Source organism: Leucopleurus acutus, assembly GCF_964270905.1.
Source record: "Leucopleurus acutus genome assembly, chromosome: 7".
Taxonomy (NCBI): Eukaryota; Metazoa; Chordata; class Mammalia; order Artiodactyla; family Delphinidae; genus Leucopleurus; species Leucopleurus acutus.
The window spans coordinates 35,674,222-35,691,025 of NC_139150.1; the positions used below are offsets into that span (position 1 = coordinate 35,674,222).

The 16,804-nt window shown below is 40.0% G+C and overlaps 1 protein-coding gene across 2 annotated transcripts in view; it reads right to left on the minus strand.

The window, feature by feature from the left end:
- The window catches only part of ZCCHC7 (zinc finger CCHC-type containing 7), a 237,280-nt gene extending 229,089 nt beyond the window's left edge, over positions 1–8,191 (minus strand). The window contains exons 1-2 of one of the 2 annotated variants that reach the window (XM_082843092.1): positions 8,130–8,191; positions 2,787–3,417 (exon numbers count right to left, since the gene is read on the minus strand). In XM_082843092.1, coding sequence (XP_082699218.1) covers positions 2,787–3,396 — 610 coding nt within the window. In that variant the 5' untranslated portion in view covers positions 3,397–3,417; positions 8,130–8,191. Of the gene's footprint in view, positions 1–2,786; positions 3,418–7,863; positions 8,041–8,129 lie in introns of those variants that run through there. The other variant, XM_082843091.1, reaches the window with a different exon arrangement.
- Between the last annotated feature and the right edge of the window lie 8,613 nt (positions 8,192–16,804).

Below are 16,804 nucleotides of genomic sequence, written 5' to 3' on the forward strand. Positions count from 1 at the left end.
TTTACACGAAATATCCAGAATAGGTAAATCCATAGACAGAAAGCAGACTTGTGCTTGTCAGAGTCTGGGGCAGGAGGTTATGAGGAGTGACTGTTCAATCGGTGCAGGGTTTCTTTTGGATGTGGTGAAAACATTTTGGCGTTTCCCTTGGATGTGATGAAAATGTTTTGGAACTAGATATAGGTAATGGTTCTACAACATTGTGAATGTATTAAATGCCTCCAAATTGAACCTTTAAAATGGTTAATTTTGTGTTAATTTCACCTCAATAAAAAATAAACAAATAATCCCCCCAAAACACAGTTCAAGAACAGCCATGCTTCTTATTGTCTATAACATAAAATACTAAAATTGTTTTCCAGAGATTTCTCTATATACCTGATTACCAACTTTTTCTTCATTCCTAAAAGCCATACCTAAGTTCATCATTCTCTTTCCTCTAGAATCCTCATCTCCATATGGCTCAGCTACCCTTAACCCCGTCCTCACCACCCCTCATCAATCCCTTTCATTTTGCCTTGAGAAATCCTACTTACATTATGAGCCACCATCCAGTTAACCTGCTCCTCTTTCTGTGGAAAGATAAGCTTTCTTTTCAATTTATCAAGCTTTTCAGTAGGTATATGTGAAATAAAAATAAGATATCCAAATGGAAATATTTGGCACGGTGGACATAGAGAACTTGAATTCAAGAAAAGTCGCTGATCATCATGAACACATTAGTATTTGATGAAACTAGGTGTCATGTTACGGGAAGGCAATTTAGAGAAGGAATAGGCTAAATGATTGTTTTGACATTCTGTAATGTTTTGCCTAACCCTGGATCTTTTGGTTTCTGTCACCCTGCCCCAGGTATTACTGGAAAAAGTTATGAAACCCTTCAGAGTGAGTTCATTACAAGTTCACATTGTTTCAATTTTGATTGAATACTACTTTTAAGCAAGGCTTTTATTCTCTTATTGTTGATTTGTTAGCATAATGATTTCCAACCTATGAGCTTCAGACTCCTGGGAGCTGGAGAATTAGTTATCACAATGGGTGGCCAGAGGCATGCTTTATATAAGGCCATATATGCTGCAGACAGGCCTTATACAATATTTTTCAAATGTGTAGACAATGTTGTGGTTAATAAAATACAAAGTCATGTATGAGTGTACTGAATAGCTTTTTGCTAATATGCATTTTCTCAATTAACAAATACTAAAAATGTAACTATAGTTATGTGGGGCAGGGGGTCCACAAATTTTTTTGAAGTTAAAGAAGTTGTCATCTTCAACATATTGGGATCCACTGCCTAACAGTATTCCCCATAGCACCTAAACATCTTTCCCACACTCTAAGCCTCTAAGTATCCCCTGCCCAATTCCAGACCCACTTCCACTTTCATTTTCCCAAGAAAATCAAACACATCCTTATATATTCCCTCATCTACCTCAATCCATCTGAATTTATTCTTTCTCCTCCACCTCTATAAATATTTGGTAATTTAGCAATTAAATGTCTCTTCCCCTTTAAGACTAATTCAGACAATATACCTGAGCCCATCTCTTATTTGCCTCCCTTACCCCAATCCACCAAACAGGTTTAATCTCTCCTTCAAGAGATTTTCCCCTTCCACCTAAAAACATTATCAACTCTCTCTTATTCTGACAAAACTTTACTTGATTCTGCTCTATGTTCTAGCTACTATCCTATTTCTTTTCTTCCTTTTGGTGTCAAATTCTCAGAGCTGGCCTACTACAGCCTGAGCCAGACACCTGGCTTTGTACATAAGATTCTGTTGAAATAGCCATCTCATTTTTTCAGATATCATGGCTGCTTTCCTACAACAAGGGCAAAGTTAAGTAGTTAGGCGATCCTATGGCTTGGAAACCTAAAATATTTCCTACCTGGCTCTTTCAAAAGTTTGTCAATCTCTGGGGCTCCAAAGCATGATCTATATTCAATATCAGCATTTTCTTTTGAGGACAAGTGGGTGCCATTAAAGGTTTTGGATCAGCAGTAAAGTACTGAGTAAAGGGCATTTCAAGACTACCAACTTAACAACAGCATACAGGGAAGATATAAAAGATCATTTAGGAAAATATTGCAAGAGACTACACATTAAGCATAAAGGGAGAAAAATAAAAGGGACTTTTTAAAAGGATAAGCATCAATACTAGATGACTACATGTGACAGAGACAAAACTAACACCAAAATTTCAATTCTTGATTATGTGGCTCTCAAGAATTTGCATTCTCTCCTACAGTCTACTGTAGACTTACAGCTCTTCATAGTTTCCTACATTACTGATTATGGAGTTCCTAAAAATCTTAATACTAATTCCATATCTTCTGTATACCAGGCATTCCCCATGCTTGCTATATGGCTACCTCCTGGGTAAGCAAATCACTTAGGAAGAGGCAGAACCAACAGAGTTGGCCAAATAAGAGCATAGGGCCAATGTCAGAGTTGGATGGAGTACTCACCTGTGGTACCAAGCAGAGAGAGAGGGGAACTAAGATTTCAGGTCCAGAACTGGCTCTAGCCAAACAGGAAGAAGCAGTTATGAATTTGCTTATAGCAGAAGCAGAGTGTCTTTGATATCCTGACATACTTTTCTGATGTTCAGACAGACCACCATTAAAGTGGCCATTGGTAAGAGTCTCATGAAAAACAAGCCAAAAAACAAGACCAAAAGGTGAGGAATTAAATGGAGCAGACCCTAATGGTCTTTTGTTTAGGAAAAGCAGTCTTCCTTATTAAAGATGATACTACTTTTCATAATGGCCAATATGATACTAACCTTCATTAAGAGAATTTTCACACCCCACAAGATTGAGAAGGATATCGTCATCTTTATCATCAACTTCACATCCCAGCAGCATCCAGCTTTCCACATTATCGCTTTCTGAAATGGTGCTCTCTTCCTCTTCACTTGAACTGACCTCTATAATCATGACCTCTTGGATTGTACCTGATCTCTCTCCAGGTTTAGTCTTCTCAATATCCCTCTTGCATTTCTTATCTGCCAACTCATTAGAATGAAGAAAAGCAGGAGGACCTTGGGTCCTTTCTTCTGCATGGACTCTAAAATTCTTTCTTTTACATTTATAAATACTATCTTCATCAGACAGTGTGATGACCTCTGACCCATCTGATAGCTGGATGACCTCACTATCTGAAAGGATAATTAAGTTCTTCTGATTTGGTTTACTATTGAATGATTCAGAATTCCCAGAGTTCTTCTCTTCATGTTCTTCCTCTTTGATGACATTATCAAGATCTTGGGCATAATGAACTTGGCTGTAGAGCTGAAATTCCACCTCACTATCAACACTCAGTTCACTAGATGACTCTTCACGATAAAGGTCATCTTCATATGCTTCTATGGTCTCATAACCACCAAACATCATGGAAAGTCAGTAACCTTGATGCTGTAAAACAGAAAGTCATAGAAAGAATATATTTTAACAGCTCAGATCATGCCTGTTTAGTGCATAATGATATCACCTCTTAGAGCTAACTTCTGTGAAGGCCATCATTTTTCTCAATGACATATTAAAATACCTTTTTCTCTTAGAGTAGTACCATTTTTCAAGATTTTCTAAATTGTTATGACACACTCTAATAATGCCCAGCCCCTCCCAAATGAAAATTACTGCCAACAAACTGAGTTACAGTTATTAATGGAAATGTTATATTTCACAAGTATGTTAGAAAGGAAAAACAGGTTGAGATCCACTGTTTCAGACACCGATCACTTTTTCTCCACAATGTTAAAAATCACAAAAATATTTTAGGTCATTCTCACTACTATTCCATGCATTCTTCATCTTTTCCCTGGCTCTGGTTCTGTATCTCATCTTTTCTGGTATACATTCTCACACAGGAATATTACTTCAATTATGACTAAAATCCACAAAAGGACATAATTATCATATTTACTGTTTTGGTGTATATTTGTCTTCTCAATTAAAAAATTAATCTCCAGGCCTTCTGATCTTTGACCAAAAGAATACATAAAAATAGCTGACAAACTTAGTTTATTTCTGTACCTATAAAGATATGTATGAAATACAAACTAACTGAAGACCTAAAATAGAGGTAAAACTCAGCTTTAGGAGCACTTTACTCCTCCTGTGAGCACAGTAAATCCTGCTCATCCTTCAACTCTGTTTAAATATCACTTCCTCGGGGAAGCTTTCCTTGACCCACCAAACTGTCGACCCTTTATAGGTTTCCATAGTACTTTACATTTCAAGACATTCACATTTCTAATTACTAGTGCAATGTAAATTTCCCACAAGCACAAATCACATACCCCAGGGGGGCAGGAACTATATGCACTTTGTTAAACAATGGATCACCAAAACCAAGCAGAGTAACTGGCATTTAGTAAGACCTCTATAAAGGTCTGCTGAACTAACAAATGAATAAATAAATGAATAATATCATCAGGTATTTGTTCTAAAGCCCTAATAAATCTAATTATGTGTCTAAAATATGAAAATTATGATGAGATGAATTTCGTAGTTGTCTCCAACTATTTCAAAGATTCTCATATCATCAACCAAAAATCTACACAGATGTTTCAATTAGGTACTAATGGAACACTGATCAAAATGAGAGTGCTGGAAAAAAACTCATTTTTGTTTAAAAAAAAATCAGGCACAGTATAGAGAACAATTAAAAATGACAATTTATTCTTTCTACTCTACTTTTAGCTATACAGATACAATTAGGAAGACTAGTTGTTTTCTTAGTTTATCAATTCTCTGCCCAAAATGTCGGGGTACTTTTGGTGATACAACCTGCTGACTCCAAAAATCAAATGAACAAGAGCCAAAAATGTACTACACTCATGCTGGAGTTTCTTGTTTTACAGAAATAAAGAAACCAACTTTTGTTGTACACCTTAAACTTACACAATGTTATATGTCAATTATATCTCAATAAAGCTGGGGGGAAAAAGATGATTAAAAGTTCTGAGTTAACAATATTGTATATATGAAATCTGCTAAGAGAGTAAATCTTAAATGTTCTAACCACACACAAAAAAGGTTAAGATGTGAGGTGATGGATGTGTTAACTAACCTTAATGTGGTAATCATTTCACAATATATACATATATCAAATCATCATGTTGTACACCTTAAACAATGTTATTTGTCAATTATATCTCAATAAAGCTGGGGGGGAGACCCAACTTTTAATGCCTTTTTTTCCTTCTAAAAGGTACAATATACCTGTTCCCTTTTTGCACTGTCCTTCAGGTTGCTATGCTGTTGTCATACAAGTTGAATGTGGCTGTCTGAAAAGTAATGCTCATAGCATTTATCAGTTTATATTGAAATGTTAGCTTCAGAGGAATACAAATAAAAGATGAATCCTTTCCTTTTTATTTAATAGGTAAATTAATTCTAAAAGAAGTCAAAGGAATTATGCTTCCTTCAAAATCCTCACTGGATCCATCTTGAGGATCCAGTGTGGACTTAAGATAAAACATAATTCCGGTGCAGCACAGAAAAAATTAAAGAGCTAAATTACAGAGTTACAAATTTGTACTACTCTTGGAGCCATCCCAAAGGAAAGGGATTAAGAAAAGAGCCATAGGCACACCTGTGAATGTATGCCAAAAATAAACTACAGAAATAAAATAAAAACAGACTTCCTTGGGTCTAAGGGTTTATCTCTTCCCCTGAAATGTAGAAAAATGAATTTAACAATTTAGCCCCTATGGCCTTTAAGAGGATTTTGTCCCTTCTGTACTGAAAATTGTGCTCAGCATAACCGGCTCTTCTATTTATGTAGTTTATGTATGCCAGAGTTATGGTCTGCCTGAGGCTGTTTTGGTTTATGTTACTACTTTAATTACATTCAAACGCATTTAGTTAACTTTTTAAATTCATACTCCAAGGATGAATATGAAAAAAATATATATGTATATAACCGTCTTGATTCAGAAGGACTTCTCAGCTTTTTGATCATTGTACACAATTCTCAAGCATACTTAATTAGATAACATAAAGTCTCTGTGAGAGTCACAAAATTTTAAATCTGGAAGAGACCTTTCAGATTATCTCATCAACCTCCTCAATCTACATATAAGGAAACTGAGGTCCAAAGAGATAAGGAGGCCTATCCAAAGTTATTTAGCTGGTTAAGAACACAGCTAAAACTGATTCACATTTCCCTGAAGAAAAAAATAACAACCATCATTTTGAATAAAGATTAAAGAAAAAACAAAAACCTTCCTTCAAAACTAAATTTGCAGTGGCTCTAACACCTAAATTTACCTAACAAATATCCATTTTATTTCCGTGGCGTTTAAAAACTATAAAAGAGGCATTTTAATTGGAAAGAAAAGCACACATTTGAATTTGTCAGTTTACCATCCAAGAGCTTCCCAAGTTGGTACACAAAGGCTATAGCAATGCCATGACCAAAAAAGATGGTTCTTATATAAGAACTTAAAATATCAGTTTGAGAATAAAACTTCTCTGAAGAATTTAAATGGCTTAACAAATATAAAACAGCTATAGAGAATAACTGCAAAGGCGCTCGCTGTTCAAAAGTGAGAGCAGAATTCATTCACTGATTTTTTTTAAACTAGACAACTTAAGGCTTATTTAAGCTTTCAGATTTTATTATACAATCTTTAAAGACAACATTTCTGCTCTAACAGTCTACCAACTGGTCATTTCAGTCCTTGTGCTCTTATTTCTCTTCAAAGAACTTTTAGCCTAGATATTCCTTTTTGATGAGATAGTTATCCATCTCAAGGAAATTTAAATCAAATTCACAGCTTGATATCAAGCCTAGTTTTCTTTAGAATGTGATTAACAGTTTAATTTCAAATTAAAATTTCTGACTTAGTGAGCCATCCTGATAGTGACAGATTTGAAACACTACTGACTCTAGTGTTAAAATTTCTGCCCACTCTTCGAATGGGGCTTTCAATTTGAAGTAAATCAAACTGGGACAGAGAATTCAAATGTGGGAAACAATGGTCACAAAAAAATTCAAACAGAATACAAGATGCTGGTGGGAGAAAATAATGCTAAATTTATTCAGACAAGTCCAGCTGTTCCTGACATAAAGTCTTTATAGAGTAACTAATCCTATCTCAAAACACTTCCTTCACCTTTCCCTCAGCGCTTTTTCCTGTTATTACACAGTATCTTATCCTTGAAGCTATTGTACAATCCTCACTTCCACTTCTTCCTCAGTTTATTCCCCACCCTCAGACTCTCTTGAAAACATCAATACTGAATTATCCCCAAAGCACAATACCGTCTGAAATATACACACAGTCGAAAAATTCAAAACACAACAGAGTTTTGGAAGGGACCTGAAAGTCATTAAATTAAACACTCATTTTATACACTGAGAAATGGGCTCTGAGAAGCTTACTTATTCATTGCGCATAAAAGATCTCCTAAATCAACCCCGTAATCTGAAATCAAGGTAAATACAGCCTGAAGAGAAGATTTCTGGAGTCACCAGCGCGAGCTGGTGGTGGAGCCCCGGCTAGAACGCAGGCCTGCTGACTCTCCACTCAGCCAGTTTTCCCACTACATCTGCAACTCTTAAAGTTGAAGTTAACTGCCGGCTACGATGTGAAGGATAAAGGGAATCAGCGAACACAGTCCAAGTCTCCTTGTTTTACGTGGGGAAAGGGGCCCATCTCCCGAAATTTTTCTGTCCCCACAGCTGCAGCTGCTGCTTCTGACTGCTGACGCTGGATTTGGCCCAGGACTGTTCGGTCCTCAAAGGCCGAGCCCTCTTCCCGTTTAAATGACTGACCGGCTTTCCTAATAGACAGGGGAACCTCGGGGGTGGGGGGTGGAGGTAAAATAGGCAGAAACGCCACTCCTCACCGAGGCCATGGGCGCCCAGCCATTTTTGAACCACGGCCTCAGGCCTTGGAGGGGCAGGGAGAAGCCCAGCCGGTCCGCGGAGTCGCGTGGAAAACAGCTCGACTGAGAGGCCACGAGCCGAGCCCCGCCACGAGTAAGGGACACAGGGGGGACGCGGAGGCCGGCGAGGGGACACGCGCTAGCCCCACAGCCCAGCGGGCGAGGCGGAGGGCGGGCAGGGGTCCCCCGGCCGCAGTCGGCTCGGGGTCCGTCACACACATACTCACTGCCGCGGCTGCGACCAGGAAGCACCAACCAGGAACCAAAACGCGTAGAGGGACGGGGAGGGGCGAGGACAAATGAGGTAAGAAAACCGCGTCCGCGCGAACCCGGGAGAAGGGAAGGCACTTCCGGGGAAAACACAGCTCCCGGGAGTAGTCTTCCGTCCCGCCCACCCACCAGGCCTTCTGTACGCATGCGTAACAACTATTAACCCTTTCCTTTCCCCTTGATGTGCCTGTCTTGCTCTGGTCCTTCCCCCCAACGGCTTCTTTCACAGATATTTAAGCTGCATCTGTGACAGAGGACACCATGTTTGAATGACTTGCACAAAAGATATGCTACTTACCGAGCAAAACCGGGGACAGTTAGCGCCTTTCTGTGCTGGCGAGAAAAACTACATCTACCATGATGCTCCGGGGCGAAGTTTAGCCCGCGCTCCGCCTCCTTTCCCCCTGACCTCGGAGGACATCCTCCGTGTGCCACGTGGCGCGGGAGCGGAGCCGAGACCCAGCAAGGGGACGAGGACCGGTGCGGCAGACGGCTTGGCTGGTGTACTCGGGGAATCCCAGCGAGGGAGAAGCCTCTTTGAGAGCGCCTGGTTTAGATCCTTCTCTCGAGCTAGGTGACCTTAGGCAGGTCCTTCCCACCTCTAAGTTGAAGGTAAACTTAGTTTACACTGGGGCGCTTCCGGCTCCTTTTTTCCCCTAGAATACAAGACAACAGATTTAACTCTTTGTGAACCTGGAAGAGCTGAACTCTTGCGAAAGATTGAAGTCAATACTGGTCCTTTGGAAGCCTCCGGAGGCTACAGATTGTGTTGGAAGCCCCTGGCTTCGGTTGCTCGTCTCACACCTTATTTTAACAGTAATACTAAACCCAACTGTACATCTTTATCAATTCGTGGGCCCTTGGCAACAGTCTTGAAAGATGTTTGACATTGATTATTTTTGCCAACATTTATCGAACATGTGTTTAAGAGCCAGGCAGTGCTAGCAATTGCGAATATAGTGGTAAATGTTTTAAAGTCTCTGGTCTCATAGAGCTAGAGTCTACCTGAGAAAGCAGAATACAGATAGTTTGCTTATATCTAAGAGTTTGACCGGAAAAATAATTAGAAATTTTAGTTAGCATTATGGTAAGTGCTAGGAAGGAGGACAAGATACAATGAAAAGGTAAAATTGGAGGACCCGTTTTGCAGAGGAGGAAACAGGCTAAGAAATGGGCCACAGAAATTACTAGATTGTTTATTAGGTAATGTGTATTGTGTAGAACAAATGTTATCTTAAAAATAATAATATACTGAACATTTATCAAGTGCCAGGCTTACTCCTATAAATTTACTATGTATAAACTTTAAAATTTTAACAACCCTTCGAGGTTGAGAGTTTTTAAAAAAGGAAATAGATTCAGAGGTTAAGTAACTTGCCCAAGGCCACAAGGCCAGGAAATGCTCCCAATTACTATGCCCAGTGCTCTCACTATTACTCCTGCATTCAACAAAGATTTGCTATGTTCCCATGCTCAAAATGCTTAGGCACCCCCAACAGGTTATGTCATAAAACCTAGAATTCTTTGGATGTCGTAAAGAACACTTCATGAGCTGACATCTGCCTACCTCTTTACCACCATGCTGAATACTGGGCCGTTGCCAGAACACACTATGCTCTATCACATCTGTGCCTTTACAGAGAGCATTCCTACTGCCTGTAAAGTCCTCCCTGTCATTCACCCTACTCTGCTCAAGACTGAGTCTTCAGGGAAATTTTCCAACTTAACCAGACAGAACAGGCATTCCTTCCCTCCATCAAGACAGTTATATTGTCTTAAAATTGTCTCCTAACTGGATTGTGGGCTCCCAGAAGGGTGAAGCTTTGACATTTTATCTTTGTATCTTCACCAGCTAATATAGTGCTTGACAGACAGCAAGCACTCAGTAATGGTGTTAAAGGAATGAAGGACCTCTTCTAACTACCTGAGGTTCTAGGAAACCAAGAACCAGATATGGATCCACCAGCTATCAGTTCAGTGGGAAACATGTCATGACTCCAAATAACTGGAATGCAGTGTAGTGTTCCATGATACTAACATGGTGTAAAGAGCTGCAGGGACCCCAAGGATACAGAGATTTCTGACCAAGAAGAGTAGTGTATATATACACGCACCTTGCCTTTACATGATAAGTTCTCATTTAGACGGTATTTAGAAATCACGAGATTCAGTCTCCTATTGTGATGGGGAAACTGAAGTTTTGCCAAGAGTCACGTGGCAGAGGCAGAACTGTGTGTGTAATCCAGGTCTCTGAGTCTCTCCCCAAACCACCTCACACTGTCTCTGCCCCATACCTCTTGAGATCACAAATGGTAGCATGCACAAACATCCTGGAGCCTCTCTTAGAATGTCCTAAGGAGTCCATTTATTTGAGAGAGGAAGCACCTGCTTTCGCCAGGGCAGTGGCAGTATTACATCAACAGTGAGCAGCTGAATTAGGGTGAGGGGCCAGGAGAAAGCAGAAACCTGCTGCAGAGGGCAGGCCAGGTGGGGGATATAGTGTAGCAGGATCTGGGCAAGTGACTTACCCTTACCCTTCTGTTGCAGAGGGAGGAGCTACCTCCTTTATTTTATTCTGGTTTAGTGGTACCTAGAACCTCTGAAAAACTAATCATTTTGACCTTTTATCAGTTGCCTTTCCGTTACTATCCATTCACTGGCAGCCTACTATGTAATAACCCCTTGTGAGCCACTTCAGGTATATTGTCTGCCAGATATATTGTAAGGGAGTGTTAGCCCATTTCACTGGTGTGGAAATTGTGACTTGGCGAGGTCATGTGACTTCCTCTAAATGACAGAGCTGGTATTCAAACTCAAGTCTTGTCTGAATCCAAAACCTATGCTCTTTTCTATGCCCAAACTGCCTTTCAAAACTAAACTCCTCGGGCTTCCCTGGTGGCGCAGTGGTTGAGAGTCCGCCTGCCGATGCAGGGGACGCGGGTTCGTGCCCCGGTCCGGGAAGATACCACATGCCGCGGAGCGGCTGGGCCCGTGAGCCATGGCCGCTGAGCCTGCGCGTCCGGAGCCTGTGCTCCGCAACGGGAGAGGCCACAACAGTGAGAGGCCCGCGTAACGCAAAAAAAAAAAAAAAAAAAAAAAAACTAAACTCCTCGAGGGTGGAGACTATGATGTCCTGCTTCTGTCTCTCCAGTACTTAACCCAAGGCAGAGTATGTTTCAGACTCCCAGAGGTCACTGGTGGAATGAGTGGATTCAGCATGGAATGTTTGCCAAATGAAAGCCTGGGTGCTGTATGAACAGTGTTGTGGAACAGCAAAGGAGGGAGCTGCTGGCTGCTTAGGAGCAGTGGAGAAGCCTCCTGCAGAGGAGGAGGCCAAGTAAATGGTTAGTAAAACAACAACAGCAGTCCAGCATTCTAATCGTAAAGAGCACAAACAGGCAATTCACAGAAGAAATCCGAAAGGCCATGAACTATGATAAGTGTTCAACATCACTAATAATCAGAAAAATATGAGTGACCTCATACACTGTGGATGGAAATACAAATTGGAAAAGCCTTTTAGGGGAGTTAGTTGACCGTATCCATCAAAATTGTAAGTGAGCTATGTTTTTAAATGTATGTAGAAAGATTGTGATAGAAAAAAAAAGGAAACAAATATTCATCAATAGGGAATGAAATAAACAAGGATACAGCTATACTATTTTTTTAAGTATGGTGCTTTTAAAAGAATGAGATAAATCTGTATGTACTGACATAGATCTCCAAGACATACAGTTAAGTGAAAACAACAGGCAAATTGCAGAGCAATAGGTGTATTATGTACTCATTTTTGTTATAGTTTAAAGAGTTTGTGTGGCTGTATATAGATATGTGTGTATAGAATGCATAGAGAAAATACTGGATGGATGTCAGTAACAGTGGTTACTGACTTCTGAGGAAGGAAGTGGGAGTGGAAGGGAATAAAGAGGGACTTTTCACTTAAAAAAAAAAAGAGACGTAATTCAGTGAGAAGAACACACATCACTTCTGGGGTACTCCTACCAAAGCACATAACCTGAATATAATCATGAGGAAACTATGAGACAAAAACAAATTAGGGAACATTCTACAATATACCTGACTCTTAAAACACTTCAAAAATGTCAGTCATAAAAAACAATGACTGAGGAATTGTTCCACACTCAAGGACAGTGAAAGAGACATGATACATAATAAATTCAGTTCATGATCTGGGATTTTCTTTTGCCAGAAAGGATATTATTGGGACAATTAGCAAAATCCAAATAAATCTAGATTTGATGACAGTGCTGTATAGCTGTTTTTCTCCTGATTTTTATATTTGTATTACGGTTATGTAAGAGAATGTCCTTGTCTTTTTTAGGCTGTATAATCTGAAGTACTTGCAGTAAAAGGACATCATGTCTGAAACTGATTCTCAAGTGGTTCAGAAAACAATTGTTTTGGGGGCAAGGGAAAGGGAGAGAGAAAGGAGAAGGATAACACAAATGTAGTAAAAAGTTAACATTTTGGGAATCTGGGTAAAAGGTATTCAAGAGTTCTTGGTACTAATTTTGCAATTTATATCTAACTCTGAAATTATACCAAAATATAAAATTAAAAGGAAAACTAAAAAGAATAAGAGTTTGCCAGGTGGAGAAGGCAGGGGGAATCTTCTGGCAAAGGAACAAGATAAGCAAAGGAAACTGACAAGCATGAGTCTTGCATTGAGAAACAATCAGTGGCTCTGAGTGTTCAGAACATGGCATGGTGTGGGGAGAGCGGGAGGGGAGAGAGTAGGAATCATGAGCAACACAACCCGCAAATGGACCCTGTTCCCTGCTACCTAATATCGGAAATGAACATTAAGCCTTCTTTATGCCCAGCCTCAAGCCCTGCAAAAAATAACTCGAGTTCTTATGGCTGCCCTGTCATTTCATTGACAATTTCTCTTCATCCAGTGACTATAGAATAAGAAACCCTAGGACAGTGGCTGAAAGGGACGTCTAGGACAACTCCATCATTTTGCAGAAGGGAAAACGAAGACCCACAATGAAGGCAGGATTTGCAAGTTCCCAGCAAGTGTTAACACTGGCTTCCAGTTCACAGTCCATTACTCTTTCTGTTGTGCAAAATTCTGAAAGGTTGAGGCAGAAATAGAGACTGACAAGTGAAGTGAATGTTACCCTTTAAAGTTTGGATGTTTTTCATTTGCCACAAATACAGACTTAATGTCAGTACAGTTTTAAAATGCAATTATAGAACCTTGTTCACTTAAAGCCCATATGTTGCAGCTGGTAAGCAATATTCAATTCAGGCTCCTAGTCTGAGGCAGCAGTCAAGGTGATTCTCGGGAATTCTCAATGACATTGGTACCCATCTGGATTTATTGAAAAGTTTAACATCCTTTTTTATTATTCATGATTTTGCAGTTCTTCACATTGCAAGGTGATAGAGCACACAATTTTCATCCATGAAATCATTCTTGAAAATTTAGACATTCATATAGATGGCTTTTAATTTTTCTTAGAGACTGCTTTTCCTTATAAAATCATGAAATTTAAAAAATATACACCATAAATTAAACTATATAAATGATAATATTCTCATTCTAATAAAATCCTAGGGATAAGGAGCTAGTATTTCAAGAACTGTATTCTCATTCGTTATTATTCCTAGTTGGAATTGTGTTTCTCAAGGCTTAGGTCTAAGTGACTATATAACAAACATTGAGTAGCAAGACTTTTGAGATTCTAATTTATTTAAGAATCATTAGATTCCATACAAAAAAATCTCAAAGCACGTCATCAATAACGTGAGGTTACAGAGAAACACGTGACGAGTCTTTGGAGGGCCCTACCAGGAAGGGAGCAACATCACGGTTTGAGGGGGTTTAGTGTGTTTTTAAGAGAGACGTGAGCATGTTTGTGGCTGTGGGAAAGTAGAGAAGAGGTTGAAAAGGCAGGAAAGACTTGGGAATGATCAATCAAGTGACCTACCAAGGTAGACAGGAGGGGATTGGGATTGGCAGTTTCTCAAACTCTAATGTGCCCATGAATCACCTGGGGATCTTATTAAAATTCAGATTCTGACTCAGTAGGTCTGGGGTGGTGCCTGAGATTTTCCATTTCTAACAAGCTCTCAGGTGAACTTGATGCTGCTGGTCAGTGAACTACACTTCGGGTAGCAGAGGGGTAGAGTTGTGAATTGTGTGTTCATTTGCCTGTTTCCCTCCAGACCCTGAAGCAGAATCCTTCCATATAAACCCTATTGCCTAACACAGTACCTGTCATATAAAAGTTTGTTGAAAGCATTGAATATATGAAGATGTGCATTTGCCATTGTCTATAACTATGGAAAAATGAGGAGGAACCCTAATAGTCGAATGACACAAGACTGGATAAGTAAATTTTAGCACAAGCATACTTTGGAATATTCTTAAGTAATTTAATCGGTCTTTTGAAGTCCATATGATAATATGGGGAAATTCCTATGATAAAAACTTAGAAAGCATGTGAATTTTTACCTATATGATAGCCACTGTGTGAAATTATGCATTTGGGCAAGAACCAGAATGGAATAGAAAAAGCAAGTTTGATATGTTGGAGCAATAGGATCATAGATGAATTTTTACATTTAGATATCTGCCAATGTTATAAAAATTCAGGTGAAAAGTAACACTGTTACACATATGAAAGAAAAGAAATCAAACATGGATATTCTAACTGTAGCAAATCAAAACAGAGGTGAGTAACTCCTACAAGTGGTAGCTTAGATTGGGTTTGTATGTATGGTTTAAATATATATGTATATATTAATTTTTCTTGGTGCAGTCATTCTTTTATTCTGACTTGAAAGCTTCTTTCTTCTTTTGTCTCTTCTTTCCTTCCTTTCTTTTCTTTCCTTTCCTTTCCTTATGCCCCTCTCCCCTCCCTCTTTTTGAGACATCTCTCCCTTAAGGAATTCCCATTCCCAGTGATAGCTCATCAAAGGAGCACATGAATAGCTGACATTATGTAATGCTTTGACATTTGGCATTCCCAAGGCATTACCCCACCCCTGATGCAGAATAAGTTGTCAGAGCATGAAATTGGTATTTTTACATATTCTTAATGTACAGATGTCAGTCTGAAAACCATTCACTAGTATTATGATTACATTCTTTGTCTCATTTTCTTTCTATGCCAAGATCTGTTCTTGGGATTTCTTTTCTTTTGGGAGTTTCAAAGAGGGAAGGCAAAACTTTAATAATCCAGCTTATTGATTCTGCCAAAAGGTAAAAGTAAACGTTTAAGTCTCATTTTTGGCAACGATACTTCTGGCACAGGAGCAGAGATGTAACAAGAAGGACCAGATAGATGCAAAGGGGAAGTACAATCGGTGGCCCACTTGATGGTGCCAGATTCCTCAGTGTGTTGCAGTTTACAAGTTTGTTAGTCTGTGTTAATCACAGAAATGAATGGTCTAGGCTTGTGGAAGAAACAACATGTCTAAAAATAGGAAATACACAAAGTAAGAATGGAAGATACTTAGGGACAGTCCTGACCATCTTGCCTTGTGTTCAGCAATGCCCCTATAGGGTCCCTGACAATGGGCATCCAGTCTCTGTTAACACCTTCACTGATGGACATCTCACTGCCTCACAAAGCAACCCACTTCATACTTGGACAGCTGGCAAATGCTGTCTAACATACTTTCCCCCTTCCGGTAACAGTACCAGCTTCCTTGGATGAACTGCTACTTCTTCGTACTGTGTGGTTCTGACAGGACACAGGGGTGGTGTGCTGCTCCGTGGCCTGTTTGCCCTCACATCCCACCTTGCCTTTCCCCTGCCCCTCTCTGTATTGCACAAGGGAGGGGGCTGACCACATAGGCCCTCCGTCCCAGACTCCCATGTCAGCTGGGTTTTGGCAGGTCCAACCAATGGGAGGCATTGGCAAGAGATTGGAGGGGGAGAAGTCAAGGTATTTGTCCCCCTTTATAGAGAGGGAAATGGTGTCAGATTTCTATACTGCAGCTGCGTTTCCTCCATGTCTTAGAGTCAGCTCCCACTGCACAGATCCACCATGATTCCAACTTCCACTGGATGATTCCCGCAGTACCACCACCTCCCTTTATCCCTTCAATTTAGGATTAGCAGTGGCCTGGTAATACCTGAGAACAGTTGGTTCACTGTTCTCAGGAAGGCTCCTGAAGCCCTTCCATCACTTGTGTATAACCAGTAAACTCCCTCTGTTCAGAGTGATTTATATTTCCTTTTGGATCCCATCTGATATGATTCCACTTGTGACCAGGCCTAACAATCATAGTGCCTACTTCCAACCAAGTGATTGGCTCTGTTCTGGGCATGTGATGCAAGCTGGACCTATCAAAGTCCTACTCTAAGGCTGTATATATGCTTTTCAATGAGGGTGACTGAGCTTGGGTAGGGTAGGATTGGAGTCTGCAGGTATGTCTACAACACCCATCTGCAGAGTGAGAGAATGAAGCTAGCACAAAGAAAGAACCAGCAAGGAATGGGGAGACATCCAATGACATCCTTCAAGTTCCTAAAGTCCCTGAAGCTCTATCCTGGACTACCCATTTACATGAATCAAAATAGTCTCTTTTTCCCATAAGTTTCCTTGATTTGGGCTTCTGTCCCTTGTTTTCCTTGATTTGGGGCTCATAGCCC